This window comes from Cardiocondyla obscurior, linkage group LG05, assembly GCF_019399895.1.
Source record: "Cardiocondyla obscurior isolate alpha-2009 linkage group LG05, Cobs3.1, whole genome shotgun sequence".
NCBI lineage: Eukaryota > Metazoa > Arthropoda > Insecta > Hymenoptera > Formicidae > Cardiocondyla > Cardiocondyla obscurior.
The window spans coordinates 6,501,884-6,517,817 of NC_091868.1; the positions used below are offsets into that span (position 1 = coordinate 6,501,884).

Below are 15,934 nucleotides of genomic sequence, written 5' to 3' on the forward strand. Positions count from 1 at the left end.
AGAACCGAGGGTTCCGCATGTTTTATTTATTTCGAAAACTTCACCATGCCAAATTTTTCTCTCCGCGCAAATGTCAAATTAAAAAAAAAGTTATTAATTTAAAAAAAAAAAAAGAAATTTTACCTGTCGATTTATATCTACTAATTTAACTGTCAAACAAACTCAACATTGGTGCATGCACCTTGACGATGTTGCAGCGCGTGTATGTCGCCGATTAGAAATTAATAACATCCTTGAAAAGGCAAAACTGGCTGATTATTCCCTGAATTCCTATCTGTACGAACGTCTCCACTTTGAGAGGATCGAGACAAGCAAAAAATAAAATAGGAAATAGTTGATTTATCGCGTTCATCGACGCAGCTCGTTAATCTCGTCTTTCCGGTTAATAATTCAGCTGACTGCGCTAAGGGAAAGGCCTCAAATATGCGTATAATTACCATTTGCATACGTATGCGAGCCTGGCCAGAGATTAGGAGGATCGCTGTTATTAAGCGATCGAAAATCGCATATAATGTATCTATAAACACATGGATTTGCGACAGATTTGCGGCGATCCTGTTTCTTAATTGGTACTTGGACCCCTATCGCGGTTTAATGACAGGGGAAACTTCTCAACGGTAGTGATGAGCTAACGACAGCGCTCGCAACATTCTTTTTATGCGACCTAGCACGCGGTACATAAACTCAACGTTAAGAGTCTCGTGCTCTAACTTTACACGTAAAACCACTGCAATGTTTTACGACCAATGCAACAACAGATCTTCACAGATCATCTAGAAGCGTAAATCCGTAGTTATTACACGTAACAAAGGAAAACTTAAAAAAAAATTTTGCATCTACATTTATTTAGAAGAATTAATATTGTATTTTTTTTTAATTTAATTTAATCATTCGGCTACTCGGTAGAGAGAATCATTTTTATCTGTCGTGAAATAATATTTCTTTCGCGTTTATATTCTCATCTATATCAGGCAAAGTGATAATTTGCCTGAGATAAAAAGAACAAATCTTGACCGATACACTATAATGAACTAATAAATCAGGTTAATGGATTCCACAATACGTTTCCCTGTTTTCTCATCTTGCTTACGTCAATTCTTTATTTGCAAATCACTGTTTTAATATCGATTTCTTGTCGCTGAGTCTGCTAGCCGATCGATACGAGAAAAAATTTACCGGCCACACACGTGCCTCGCAGTTTTTGCATTATTCTAATTATATATTTGCGTAAAGAGTTAAGTGAGAAGATTGTTAAACTACGCGCAAAAAAAAAAGAAAATAAAAAATAAAAGATATATCTCGAAGTAAAATAAATGTCATTCCTGTTCGCGCGGAGATTGTTACGCAATGATTGGAAGAACAGCTAATTAGAAAAGCCTCATTCTCCGAAAGAATATCGATGCGTGTACAGAGAATGTCGTCAAAGGCTTGCACAGCACGGCGAAAGTGTGGGAAACTGCGCACGTAGGTGTGTAGTGTGCTCACGTGCGTATATCTGTCGCTTATGACTGCGTAATTCATACGTAAATTCGCGCCCGCTCGTCGCAGTGACACAACGTGCTCTCACGCTCAAAGAGCGAGTCTCTTAAAGGCTATAGAAATAGCAATGAAATAGAGACGAGACGTTTATCGCGGCTCTAAATAAACATATCTGAAAAGTAATGATATGCTTTAACCGAAAATTTTAAAATAAAAAATAAGCCATTAAAAAAAAAGACCAATAGAACGAGTCATTTTAGCTTTCTTCGCGAGAAACAATCGTAGATATTTAATTAACGTTAGGCACGCAATTTGGCCAATGTGTTCGATTAATAATAGTTTAACTTTATTACATTTCGGTCGACTTCTTGTAATATATAACGCGATGTAAAATTTTAAAATGGCTAGAGCAGCGTGTAATTCAGAGTTACATCAGAATAATGCACGAGGGGTTAAAGAAACGGGTATTTTAGACCCGTGCATCGACCGCAGCCGACTCGTTGTGAAGTTTTAACCGGTATGAGAAACCGCAAGAAGTATATCGGAACACGACGTAGCACGCGGAAGAGAATTCCCGAAATCCTCGGAGGTTCGATTATCAGGACGTATTATGGAACGTGATTTGCGGTCTAAGGCCGAGATGGGGCGCATCATATTGGCTATCATGTAACAGAGACGAATAAGGCTGCTCTATCTTCCTGTACGGCAAGCAAATTTCTACGAGCTATCGCTCAGGGGATTCAAATGGCCGACGAAACTCATTATAAAAGAATATTTACGAGCGGGAATAAAAATAAATCCGATTGCAGCTGAAATAAGAAGCGCACGCGATACATTCGCAGTATGTTTCTTTTCTATTATTTATAACGACTCGGAACAAACGCGAAGCGTGCAGCTATTTTTTAAAAGATCCCAATTTACACGCGCCATTATATTTGGGGACATTAATTAATTATAAAAATTTTCTTATGACAATTACAATTAGGTGAATTTGTACTTACATTTGTAGCTTCCGGTGTTAAGTTAGGGTAGATGAATTTCCAGCCGTCCTTCCTTCCTTCCTTCCTTCCTTCCTCCCTTCCGTGACAGTTTCTGGATTATCCTGACGTGTTGGGTTTTCATTCCCGTCGTCCTCGAGACGAGAAGCTGGCCACGATGTAAAGCGAGGTCCTTTTAATTCTTCGGTCAATTCTCGGCGGAACGAACGATGTGAAGAAGTTGCATCAAGCGGCGAACGAGAAGGGTCGCGATACAAAATGTTCTCCGCGCACTTTGTCTTTCTCGAGTTCGTTTAAAAATTATTTTCTCAAAACGGAATGAGAACCCCGGTCGCGACGAAGAAGACGGACGAGGCGCGGATCTCTTTCCGCTCCTCCCGCGCAATTCGCGGTTGTCGGAACCTGCCGAAGAAAATTGTAATGGGAGCCGGTGGTCGAAAATGTCCGAATAATACGCGACGCAATTCAGGTCGGACGCCTCCGCGCGCTGCGCTCGCGACGTAACCTCGTCGTTCCGGAGCACTTTTTCGGAGTCCAAAATAAAGCAGAAAACGATGAATAGAGTAACCCAGGAGTACATAAAATGATTCCTCGTACCCGAATTGATAACGTCGACACTTATTTGTACGCGATACTTCCCTATCCGCGATCGAAAATACGCGATAATTGCGGAGCGATTACCGACACGTCCTTCCACCCGCGCCTCCGCAACTAGACTGAAGGTGACCATTAGAGATTTCGGTCCTTAGATAGAAAGAGACGACCGCGTAAGAAGAGTGAGACAGCAATAGGTTCAACTAGACGCTGTCTTTCTCGCACGGAAGCACCGAGCTCGGCGTCGAGTTAATCCGTTTATGTTTTTTATTATGCACTCGACGAGCTCAAGGTGTCTTCTTCTCTTTTTACTGATACGTTGCTGATAAGAATTTTATTGAATTAATCAAGAAAACTGCGCGCGGATTGCAACGCAATCTTACGCGCAGCACGCGCTGACGGGATAAAAAATAAAATTACTCAGCTATGTAATTAAATGTATATATTTTTCCGAACAACCTTTTTGCTGCGCCATCGCGTCAATTGCGCGATTTTCGATCAACCGTCGATTGATTCGCGATCAACACGGTAAAGTCGTCAAGCGGTTCGTTCATCGCGCACAATTCGCGCGAGTCACGTTACTCGCTCGTTCTCGTTTATTCGCGCTAATCTGGATCTCCCATCTAAGCGAACTCCCTTAGCGGCGATCTTCGACGTGCGGTCCGCAAGTCCCTTCGTTTTATTGAGTCATATCGCCTTCTACTCGATAAGGACATCCCTTCGCGTCGCGCCGTGGAATCGAGCGCAAACGCTGCGTGTAATATTTTATTTCGATGCCGTTTCGCTCAATTGTATTACGTCACGTAACACGTGTAACAATAATGAGTTTTTAATTACTAGATTTAATTATTAGATTGTTGCCAAGTTTATTCTGTAACATTAAAGTAATCCACGTGCTGTCGCTCAGTATACAAAACCTTTTTTCGTATTTCATATGCATACATTATCCACGCAACTTTTACGATAATACCGTATCAGCTCAACTCCGGAGCGTATTCGGTGTCGCATATAACTGTACTTGAAACAGAGTAAGGTATACGAAAATTGATTATAAATAATGTTCCATGAATATTCCACGTTGCCGTCTATACAAGCTGTCTAGCATCTGTCGGCATAGACGCGCCAGCAGGATTTCTTAAATAACTAAAGTACAATGAGATAAAACGCGGGACGTGCGTTCGCGTTTGCGATCATAATCGTAAAGGTTTCGAAGCGCGCGCATATCGGTAAGGTAACGCCGACGGACACGCTAATTTACTTAAAAGAGATTAGAAGAAGGTGAGATACGGTGCGGAGGGGAGATATGCAAATTCGCGCGGAAGAACTGCTCGTGGCCGGGCTGAAGCGTAACCGAAACGACCTGTTGCACCTCGCACGCGGAGAACGTGGGACGAAGGGCGGGAGGGTGGAAATTTGCACCGCGTCCGACGATGTCGATAAGATCGCCGATAGTTAACTTACTATCGGTTTTGCGCGCCTAATACGAGAATTCCGCAGAAAACGCGACGGCAAAAACACACGTGGTATCCATGCCGATAAATATCGCACGAAACTATAATATTATACCCGCTCGACGTCGTGGGATACTCGTTTCGTAAAGGATCTTTTTTTTTTTTTTTCGCTGGGAAAGAGCCACCTTTCTAGCTTTCCCTTCCTTTTTTTTATTTTAACTTTTTTATTCCAACAATAAAATAATCGAGATTAAGATAGGAAATTAGAAAGGACATTACCTTAAGACAATTTTTCTCGATTATTTCAAAGAAATTTGTTTGCCTCGACATTTCTTTTTTTTTTTATCTTTTTTTTCTTCGCGCTTTTAAATTGTGCCCTCGAAACGCGAATTTGCGTCAATTGTATGTGATAATAATTTCCGAGACATGTAAATATTCTTATCAGAAAACCTGCTCTCCATTATATGACTTAAGTGCATCTGTCACTCTAGGATTAGATGATTAGTGGCCCGGAGTAATCGAGCGACTTGCGGTTTAGATAGAAAATAAAAGTGTCGTATAAAAGTAAGTTCTTATGCCGTTTTACTTTACATATATCTGTTCTTATTGAATATATTAAGCGAATACATTAATAAAATTACGTAAAATCAGTGCGAGTGAGGTAGCAAACGTTATATATGCAACATTGTGTAACGCTAAACAACGCAAAACATCAGCAGTTTCAAACTATTTACATGCTTTTCACAGCTACGTTAGTAGTATCTCGTTTCGCTTAATGCATCTGCTCGCTACGCATTTTTTTTTTTTCCCCTCCGTTTCTCCCTCTTTCTTTGTCGTGGTCGCAGTAAAAACTTTACTACACAAAGCATTACGACAGGTCCGACATAAACACGTACGATTAATGGCACGGTCTATTAAAATAATGATGGCTGCAACCGCACGAGCTGTAATTTATGCCACATAAAATAGAACAATGGCATATGCGCAAAATCTACTCAAAATTATATATATTTAAACAAAATTATATTTATATTATTTTATATATATATATATATATATATATATATATATATATATATTATGTTGAACTATTCGAAATACTACGAATAGTGTTTCGTAAGTCAAATAAAACTTGGCGATCGTTTTCATCGACCGTTATGCATACTCGTGCGTAGCGAGTTTACATAATGGCATCACGCGCGTATTACACGTGAATATTTTATTCTTTTCAGGAGAAGCCATTCACCTTGCCAGAGACTTCGGCTACGTTTGCGAAACCGAATTCCCCGCGAAACAAGTCGCCGAGTATCTCAGTCGGCAGCATTGCGAGCCACAAGACTCCTACAGGAGAAAAGAACTTCTTCATGCCACCAAGTAAGCATAAGCACTAAAGTTTCTTCGGTAAAAGTTTCGACTGTCCGTCATTTTTAAGTTGACTACGCTTTTCGAACACGTTGAATAATAATTTAATATCGATTTGGATAAGGCGCGCTATTAATTATTCGCATAATTGACATATCGCTGCTTTTAGACAAATCACCAAAGAGCTGATGGACCTTCTGAACCAGGACAGATCGCCACTTTGCAATACGCGACCGCAGCATATCCTCGATCCCAGTATACAGAGACATCTCACTCATTTCTCTCTCATATCACACGGATTCGGAAGTCCTGCTATCGTGGCCGCTTTAACGGCTATACAGGTAACGAGAGTGTAAAAAGTGATTCTGTTCTATATTATTATCTTGTCTCTTGTTACGGTCACTGCGTACCGCTCGACTGCTAACAGAGCAATGCAAGAATCTCAACCTGAAAGAATGAAAATAAAGCTGTGATATTTAAATAATGTTTAAACTCCGTATCTTGTTACCGTAATTTATATTAAATATAAAAGTTTTCTTTAACGTGTAAGAAATAAGAGTAAGTGACACGCATTCTTTAATGTCTAGTTAATTAGAAATATACGACTTACCCGAAAATACAAACGCACTTTCCATTGCAGAAGTTCCTAAGCGAGTCTTTGAATCATCTGGAGAAAATGTATCCTGGGAACGGTAGTGGCGTGACGAGCAGTCAACAGTCGAATCTTGACTCGAATAAAAGTAAGGACGGCGCGCTGATGAACGACATGAAGAAGTGACGCACGGAAGACCCGCCTACCTCGAATGTGGTCACGTCTATCAGGCATTCCTGGCCGTACAACTGAGCTTCCGTGTGTCCATCGCTCTTGCGGAAAGCTCGTGATGGACCACTAGGATACGCGTACGCGCGTACACGTGCGACGCACTCGGTGCTGGTACTTGCGTGCGACGTCTCACGTGCCCTCCGTACGCCGAGGTTGGCTGGTCGTAAGCTTCCGTAGGCAATTCGATACGCAAACTGCGTGATACGTGCGAAAAAATGTGCAATCAGGGATAGTCGGCGAATAAGAAAAGGGAGAAACGAAGAGTTCTCATTTCATAAATAAGTTAAACCTCGGGAAATGCAATTGCTGAGGTGTTTAACTCGTTGTCGCTGGTCGCCTTTGATATAGGTTCCATTCGTTTTGCTGTACGTTGCCTCGAAAACATTTAAGAACGTCTCCCTTTGTCCCACCGATTTGCAAATATGACAGATCAACTTCTTTCTTTAAATCTGCAATTTAATAATAGATAGATTAAAAATCATCACTTTTGAATATGTAGTTGGTAACAAACGCGACAGATGTGAAAGTATATAAGCTTATTTTTCTCGCAGCGGTATTGTCGTTTCTATTAAAAATTTTTACGAAAAAAAATTGTGATTTGTGGAGAGATCGGATAAAGACAATTACGTGAAATATTTATGATACTCGAAAAATGCGAGAAACTTATAGTGCAATTATTAATATTAATTGAACAAATTATTAGTGTTACAATTATCTCCCACAACTTGCAATTCAATCTATAACTTACAATTGTTAATAAACAATCCGTTAGACAGATAAAATTCGTAAATTGTTTTAAATTACAAAAATACTTATTAATTAAACGATCAAGGGACAAAAACAATCGATATTTATTTATTTCGCTTTTAATGTACATTTTGATTTATTTTATAATTTATGGAATAATTAGAAATAACTTCCTTATTAGTAAAGCTGTGCTTCCATTAATAAGACTTACCCAAACAGCAAATTTTTTGTATGTAATCAGAATATATCATCAGGTCATATATCAAAGTGCAACTTAGTTTTTGGTAACCGATGTATCAGTTCAGTTTAGTCACTTTTGATGATATTAATCTTAATGGAATGTCGTGTAATTAGCCGCAAGCAAGGGTATTCTGCCTTTCATACGTGCACCTTCACGTAATAGTCAGGATCGACGTTAAAAGTCCAGGGAATCGCCATGAAGTCCTTCTGACGAGACTGTCCTTTCCTATAAATATTTCATTAAAGAAATTAGTTATGTAATTAAAATAATATATTATTTGGACAATTTTTGACAATCTTTTTATAGCTCAGAATAATTTGCTACCTTTAGATTCCGATTCATTGTTAGTCGGCAAGAGAATTTAGCATTTAAGAGAGAGTTTATCATTTAAAAAAGAAACCATCAACATCGAACAATAAATGATTAACATCTCTTCTGAAGAGACTGCATTCAAGGCTATTCCCCAAGGCCATTATCGTGCCAATGCAAAACTTGCCATTAAAAAGATGTGCCAATTATCAATATCGAGTTACTAACGTAAGCGACTGACGGCTAAAAAAAACTGGACACAGAAGAAAAGCGGTAACAGCGCAACGGAAAAGCGCTTCCTCGAGCATGCGAATAATATGCGCGTAGCGGAACGGAAGTCTTGTCGGGAGCGACGCGCAGACACGCTCGTCGGCCGCATTTCGTCGTCGTGACTCGCCGGTCACGAAAAATTGTATCAAGTACAATACCAGGTGAACCTGAGACATATCTAACTTTGTAATTAAATTTTAGGCGTAAATATATATATATATATATATATAAAAGTATATATAAATGTAAGATTAAAAATAAAGCGGGAAAGACGAAAAAAAATGAAAGAGAGAAGGTGAAAAGGAGGCAGAGGCGATCTCGAATACCAATCGCCTCACGTCGTCGCAGATTATGTACAGAATATTTGAATCTTTCTTGTGATATAATCGTACACATTACTAAGATGTAAACCGATAAAAAAAATACATTATACATTCCATGTTTTTTCATAGAAGTGAAATATTAGCGGGAGCGGCATGTGCGAAACCGGCTCGTTGCCGTAGGATCGAACCATACCACGAAGACATGCGTCTTCCCTTAGTGTTAGAGGCGGCTCTAGAATTGGCAAAGCTTTTAGGTAAAAAAAAAATTCATACTGTTGTGCTATCGAGATCTGGCGTGAAATTCTTCACGCGAAGGATCAATTCCATTAAATAAAGATCTCACACCCGCTTATATTCATATTCTTACATTTACACGAGTTATTGAATACCTTGTGAAGATTTCGGATACAAGCAATTTCTTCGGGTAAGCGAATCCTCCAAATACTCGTATTGAACCCGTGTAGCCTCTTGCGTAGCTTGTTCTCGCAGTGGAGTCGCCTCTGCACTATGCAAACTGCAAAAGTTTTGTAAATGTTAAAACGCATTAAAGTTTTTTAATTTGGCGTCTCTATATTCTGCGCATCCATTATTTAAAAATTCGACACATTATTAATTCAACAGACATTTGTTCTAAGTGATCAGCAATGTAATCTTTATTGCGCGCCCTTTTTATCTTGCCAATTAATTACACGGTAAATAGAAATTTTGCGTTAGCGAATTTAAGTCAAAGATTACTCTACTGATCATTGCCTGATGTATATCAATGCACGCTAGAAACAATTTGATACTGTGGTATTGTTCCAAATAAAACGACGCATACGAAATGATTAATATAATAATGGTATAATTATTACGCAAAGATTGCGATGAAAATCAACAGCATGCGTTTCGACAATTACAAGATACGTGGACGCTTCAACGCAACCCTCGGTTGTACTTTAAATGGTCGAATATTACGAAACATCGTTTACGGCTACCGGTTCATAACGCAGAATTAGTTAGGAAAAAGTTAGGGAGAGAAAAACTCGGCACCTTATTTTCACTCACAACTACTTAGATGCGACTTGTTAGAAACTAAGGATTCTCATAAATTAATACTTATTTATAATCCTTAGAACGGCCGTAGAAATACGTTTTTCTACCAGAATTTCTGTGCCAACTGCAAAGAATGTTGTAGATGATTTTTTTGTTTCAAGTTGAAGCATTATTCTAATCTTGTAAGATACTCAGATATATCTTTATTAAATATATTTGAATTTCGTAGTATATTATATTCTGATATTGATTATACAGTTCATTTTTGTATATTGGTGTGTGATAAATAAATAAGAATATTGTTTCTAAGCAATCCCTCGTGATAAAATGACTACCTGTATATTACAATACTAATTAGAAAAATTAAAATTAAATACGATTTTATAATTTGTTATAATATAATAAATACATTGGAGATTTTGTGATATTAAAGCGTAAACATCTAGAAAGAGAAATAATTTTACTTACAAAATTTATCACATTTATTACATAAAAGATTAAATTTTTTGTTTTTTGAAAGCTTTATTTAGCAATTGTTATCATATGTAAATCATATGACAAATAATTGAATAGATTAAAATAATAAAGCATAAATGTACTCACGTCAAATTTTAGTGTACTGATGGCACCGCAAGTCTGTCATGATTAACGATTCCCATACGATCTTCATAATCAAAAACCTTCAACATCTTTTATCCACCTATGTGAAATATATGAATAACAATATTAGAATAAAATAATAGAAATGATTTCTTATGAAACGTCACAATTCTATAAAACAATTTTAAAAAATAAAACTCCCTTGTCAAGAAGTACTTTATATTTATTGATTTTATTTCAAAGTGCTCTATATTTATATATTTATAAAAAATTATTTAGTTATTTGGTAAAAATATTTTTTGTATATTTTATTTAATATATGTATTCTGTCAAAATTATACCTTTCACGTATTTATAAGTTTTCAATATAATACGTAATTATATTTTATATTTTTTAATCGTCAACATTTAAGAAAGTATTTTGATACCACTTGTTTTTAAAACAATAGCGAGTTTTCATAATATATAACATATCATTTAACAAATTTATAATATTTATTGGGAGTCAACATACAAAATTTTATTTAGAATTATTAGAGTCTTAGCTTTGGTTGGGAAATTTATTTTGGCACCTTTCAAAACAAAAATATTTGAATATTATTTTTTATTTCATGTTTATTTCAAGTTTTGAAAATTACATATTACATTTTAATGACAGATTTATGAATTACAGTCTACATATTTTTAAATATTCATGTTGGAAATTATTTATATGTATGACTACAGTTTAACATAATCTTCCAATGTTCTACATATTAGATAATATGACTTGTTAATATTTTTTGTAAATCTATATGTTATGCATTTAAATTTTGATCAATAGAAGCTGTGCATATTAAGCAAGTAATATAGTATCATATTATAATAATAAATTCTTGTATATCAATTATATTACGTGTATGTATGTATGTATGTGTATATTAATTATATGTCTGTCAATTTATAATTTTAGTTTATATCATATGTAATTTAAATCATTTAATTTGTTCTATTTACAATCCACTATTACTTCGATACTTCAAGTATTCGAATATATACGTTTACTGTATCTTATTCGAATCAATGGAAAATTTATGGTAATATAAGTGATCAAAAGTCAAACGGTTAAATATCAGATTTATCTTTTAATGTCTCTTTTAACTTATTTTCAAATTGTGAAGACATTAAGTACAAGAAAAAAAAACTATTTCTTTAGCCTCTGATTCACACTTTACATATATATAATGTCGAGTATACGACTATTAAAAAGTTTATAAGTTTAGTTTCATTATATGCAACATTAATTGCGTAGTTAATGTTTTTTTTATTTTGAATTGTTCATTTTGAATAATTTCATGTATCCACCTGTGGTTTTTTTTTCAATAACTAAAAATCAATCCATATGAAACAATCATATTTAAGACAGGATTAAGGACACGGACATAATATTTGACAAAAAACAAAATATACTGAATGAGAATCGTATTGTAAAACAATTGAGTAGGAAGAATTGAGGAAGAACTCTCGAAAGAAATAATTTTCATCGCGTTCAAAAGTAGCAAATCGAATAATTAAAATTTAGCCGATGCGAAAATTCTTTATTGAATATAGTTTAGTGAATTTAATTTATATGTTTATCCTGGTTATCCAGTGGCCGCGAAAAATAATCTGAAAATTATTAAAATTATAAAAAAAAAAATTAATATAAAATAAAATCCAAATACAGTGTTAATTAAAAAAGAAATATAAATAAAACGAGATAGTGTAAGCATCTATCTCGTTTTGAGTTTTTTAATTTTGTTACAAAAGAAAAAGTTAAACGGGAAATAAATCTGCTTTAAAATATAAATTTTTTATTAATGTTACCTCACTAACTCAGTAATCAAGATAAAAATATTTACGCATTATTACCGTGTTAATCTTCACGTCGTCGATACATTAAGGACGATTTCTTTCATTTATCGGTTTCTGCATAGTGGGCATCATAGGCCGCCGTACATTAGGAAGATTAGCTGCCAATGGATTAGCAACGCTATGAAATAATAATGTAAAAAAAAAAACATTTAGAGGAATATGGATAATTAAGATAAAAGAAAATTTAACGGATGACTTTTTTATAGGTGTTTACTTGGAAGGTCGTGTATATGGGGTGGTGCGGTAGCGCGAAGCTGCACCCGACGTCGTTGTGGTCTTGTAAGATTTCCAAGCGCGGCTTGACGATTCCTCTGCGAATTATATGGATTGATGCGCTTTAATTATTTAGATACAACACGAGGGCAATTCCTTAGTATAGCGAGATATTAAAAATCTCAGTGCCAATATACGACATCATGCATTTATTTTAATTTACGGCAGGGTTTAAATTTTGATATTACAGCGAAATTAAATTACGTCTGATGCTTCAATTGGAATAGCACGATTCATAAATTTAAAAAATCATATAAGTTATTATTGGCTGTCAATATAAATTATTACGTATTATTTGTGTAATTCTTTCTTTTGTGCGTCAACGGTTTTAAAAGAAAGACAACGTTTATGTTGAAAAATTACATTAAAATTAATTTCTATATAATATTATTAAAAATTTCTTAGACATTATCAATCTTTATAGAATTACATAAAGAAATTATTAATTGGTTCTAATTTTAATTAATTTATTAATTTGGTGATTATTAGGGGCTTAAAAAATAGTCAATATTTGATGAAAAGGATATTTACAATTATTAATCTAAAATTATTTTTGTGCGACATATAAATTTAAATTTGCAAATATATAATTAAAAGTTATTATTTATAATTATTATTTTTAATATTTAATGCATTCCCATAGAAGCTTTCAATAACTTTGTTTTAAACATATCAACTTATTATACACTGTATTAATGTTTCCACATAATTGTAATAATTGCAGTTTATATAAATAATTATAACTTTTTAACGTTTATTTATGATTATTAATATTACAAAAATTATAACAAAATTAACATGACAATAAACCCTGCGTAAGTGTAGTAAAAAAATTTAATATTATTCAGTATTAAAAAAATTGTATAAATATATAATCTATATAAAAAATTCATTATTTTATTAAAATAAGAATATAAAATAAGAACAATTATATAAATGTAACACTTTACCTGGATAGTCTGAAGATTCGTAATAATCGCGTGAAGAATGTGGTGCAGAATCATCATCGTATTCGTAAGTTGTATATCTTTAAAAAAAAATTTAATCTTTGTTAAATAGATATTAATTCTATCACATAAAATAAGTTTGCAAAAGAAGAATATTATACACAAAATAAAAATCGATTTTCTGCTTATATTACATCATTAACTTTTATATAAGTGTATGTATTACTTTACAAATGAGCACTGATTGAGACATAAAAAAAAAAAGAATTATTACAAAAATAATATACCACAACACACATATCACCAATAAATGTCCGCGTTCACACATTAGATTTTTTACATGTATTATCGGAACTTTATATTAATCTTTATTTTACTTTTTTTTATTACATACCCTGAATTTGATGTATAATGACGATCGACATAACGAGCATTACTTGACGAGCCATGATAATCGTAATCATGATGCATTCCAGTTCGATTCGCCGGTGGAGGAGTTTGAGTATCATAGCTACAAAAATTCAATTTTAATAGTCATTGTATTTTTTAACAGAGCAGTTTTATTATGTAAACTCACTTGTAACTTTGATCCATAGCAGTCCTTGCACGATCCAAAATTGAGAAAACCTTTGATTTGGATGGTGCAGGTCGAGTAGGTCCACGATTGACGGGTGGTGGAGGAAGTATAGCTAAAAAAATTATATACTTAAAAAAATCGTATATAAATCTTTTACGTATGTATACACGTTTTAACATCTCAAATGTGGACGAGAAGTGAATGAATATTTTTACATATTAGTTTTTATATGAAACCAACCTCTAGCTGTTCTAGGCATTGCCTGTCTTGTAGCAGGTCTTGGTACATTACCAACACCAAGATTCGAAGGTCCTCTCATCGAGGGTCTGCGATCGTTCGAGACGGTATCATCAGACATAGTCATCTCCATTTCGCGCATTTGTTCTTGGCGTATATTATCATTATTATCTGGGATTAAGTATTTCCGTACTTCGGCAAGCGCGAAGGCAATGCGAGCGTAAGCTTCTGCAGGTGGGGCAATAGCTGTGATCTCAACATGTAAATCATCAGAAAGGTGTGCATATTTTAAATTCATGGAAGACCTAAGTTCTTCTTCCTAAAATTAAAAGATCCGTATAAAACATCTTAAAATTTTTTTTTTAAAGAATAAGAGCAAGATTTATTTTTTTTTTACAACATACTTTCTGTTTGTCTTTCATTGAGCCTCTACCTAACACTGCCATTTTGCACAATGTTTCTTCTTGCAGTCGTTTTAGAGAATTACCTTTCGGACCCAACAGTTTTCCAACAAAATTAAACTAAAGTAAAATTATATAACAATTATACAACAAATCGATCTCAAACCTATTTGACTTAAAGGTTATTATAGAGAGGGTCACTTACCTTAGGGTGTTCACGAACAGGTATCAAAACTTTGACAGAAACACGAACATGTTTTTCGCGATAAATGTCTACATATTTTGATTCCCTCATTGGTCTTCGCATAGTTTCCGTTTTCTGAATTTCTATAAAACATACCGGCGTAATATTTTTGTTAAATTTTACAAATAACTAACACACACTTCAACAACTCGAATATCAAAATTAATTAAGAACCGAAGAATTTTGGGAAGTTAATATAGTTATTGCACACTAAGTTTCACTGCAAGCAAAAAATACAGTCCACATATATTTCGGCGGCTTTTCACTAGGATGATGACTTTCCAAGATCGCTTACTAGACAAAGATATTTACTCGTAGGGAGGTTATCTCTTCCAATTACCTTGATCCAGCAACCGAACTGCATTGGGCCATTTCTGGCCATCCAGCTCGACCTTCTCCTGTAGGAGTTCATGCATATATTCGCCGGCCTTGTCGACCTGGTGGTCCTTCTCCTCAGACTCATCCAAAGACCTGGCTTTGTCGTCGGCATCCTCTTCCCTCTGATACTTGTACTCGCCGTTGCTCGATCTGTCCATGTCCATGATCGACAAAATCCGTATCCTCTTTCGACCGCTGCCGGCGATGCTCCCGGTACCCGCGTGTTGAGGGATACTTATCAAAATGCCACGCTCGCGAGTCGCAGCGACGGCGTCCGTCAGAGCAAATCTGTAATGGCCGACAATATGCACACGCGCATCTAGTTTTAGTTGACGAGCCCGCCGAGGATCATCACCGTGATTGCAGGCCGCAGCCTGCTGACACGTCGGTTTCACTTCGATAATTCAACTGTGTTCCGTCGCCGGTAAGATAGAGAGTCCGCTGATAAAGTGTACCTAGAGATGCTCTTCGTAGTCGTCGATAACGCGACATCGGTCCAAAACAGAGAAGAAAACTTTGACCAACTAAATAAAAATCATAAAATCTTACTCGATCTGATTCGTTGTTCGTCTTACGCGTAACTCTAGAGCAGTTATACTGATTAGCAACCAGTTATTTACCGTTTTTTTCAGGCATCCGACCGTTGACATCCGCCGTTGGGCTGAGGACGGAGAGGGAGACGAGGTATGATAAGAAAAAATTCTTTCGATACGGTGACTTAAGGCGTTTAAATACCATGATATCGAAACGCA

The 15,934-nt window shown here is 35.4% G+C and overlaps 2 protein-coding genes across 14 annotated transcripts in view; one reads left to right on the top strand and one right to left on the bottom strand.

Annotated features, from left to right (window-relative positions):
• The window catches only part of Tfap-2 (transcription factor AP-2), a 202,420-nt gene extending 194,265 nt beyond the window's left edge, over positions 1–8,155 (top strand). For all 7 annotated transcript variants that reach the window (XM_070657081.1, XM_070657082.1, XM_070657084.1 and 4 more), the window contains 3 exons: positions 5,755–5,896; positions 6,054–6,225; positions 6,525–8,155. In XM_070657081.1, coding sequence (XP_070513182.1) covers positions 5,755–5,896; positions 6,054–6,225; positions 6,525–6,662 — 452 coding nt within the window. In that variant the 3' untranslated portion in view covers positions 6,663–8,155. The remainder of the gene's footprint in view (positions 1–5,754; positions 5,897–6,053; positions 6,226–6,524) is intronic.
• Positions 5,088–15,919, bottom strand: LOC139102902 (KH domain-containing, RNA-binding, signal transduction-associated protein 3). Of its 7 annotated transcripts, none has more exons than XR_011545785.1 (13): positions 15,145–15,882; positions 14,766–14,887; positions 14,564–14,680; positions 14,163–14,478; positions 13,923–14,034; positions 13,740–13,856; positions 13,349–13,425; positions 10,236–10,332; positions 8,987–9,756; positions 8,233–8,441; positions 7,666–7,920; positions 6,495–7,156; positions 5,088–6,331 (listed from the first exon to the last, which is right to left on the bottom strand). XR_011545785.1 is itself a non-coding variant. In XM_070657095.1 (11 exons), exons 2-10 carry the CDS (start codon positions 15,344–15,346, stop codon positions 12,150–12,152), a joined length of 1,254 nt encoding a protein of 417 aa, XP_070513196.1. In that variant the 5' UTR covers positions 15,347–15,706; positions 15,803–15,919; the 3' UTR covers positions 10,830–11,879; positions 12,123–12,149. The 7 variants fall into 7 exon arrangements, 1 of the variants encoding a protein (XP_070513196.1); XR_011545786.1 differs by having other exon boundaries at positions 6,495–6,901; positions 6,997–7,156; positions 7,666–8,441; XR_011545788.1 differs by having other exon boundaries at positions 7,666–8,441; positions 8,987–9,111.
• Between the last annotated feature and the right edge of the window lie 15 nt (positions 15,920–15,934).

Excerpts from the sequence above, each read along its gene's own strand:
- LOC139102902 (XM_070657095.1), bottom strand. The coding sequence starts at position 15,346 with ATGGACATGGACAGATCGAGCAACGGCGAGTACAAGTATCAGAGGGAA. Across the intron at positions 14,888-15,144 it reads AGTTCGGTTGCTGGATCAAG|AAATTCAGAAAACGGAAACT; the intron begins GTAATTGGAAGA and ends TATGTTTTATAG. Across the intron at positions 14,681-14,765 it reads CTGTTCGTGAACACCCTAAG|TTTAATTTTGTTGGAAAACT; the intron begins GTAAGTGACCCT and ends ATTTTACTTTAG.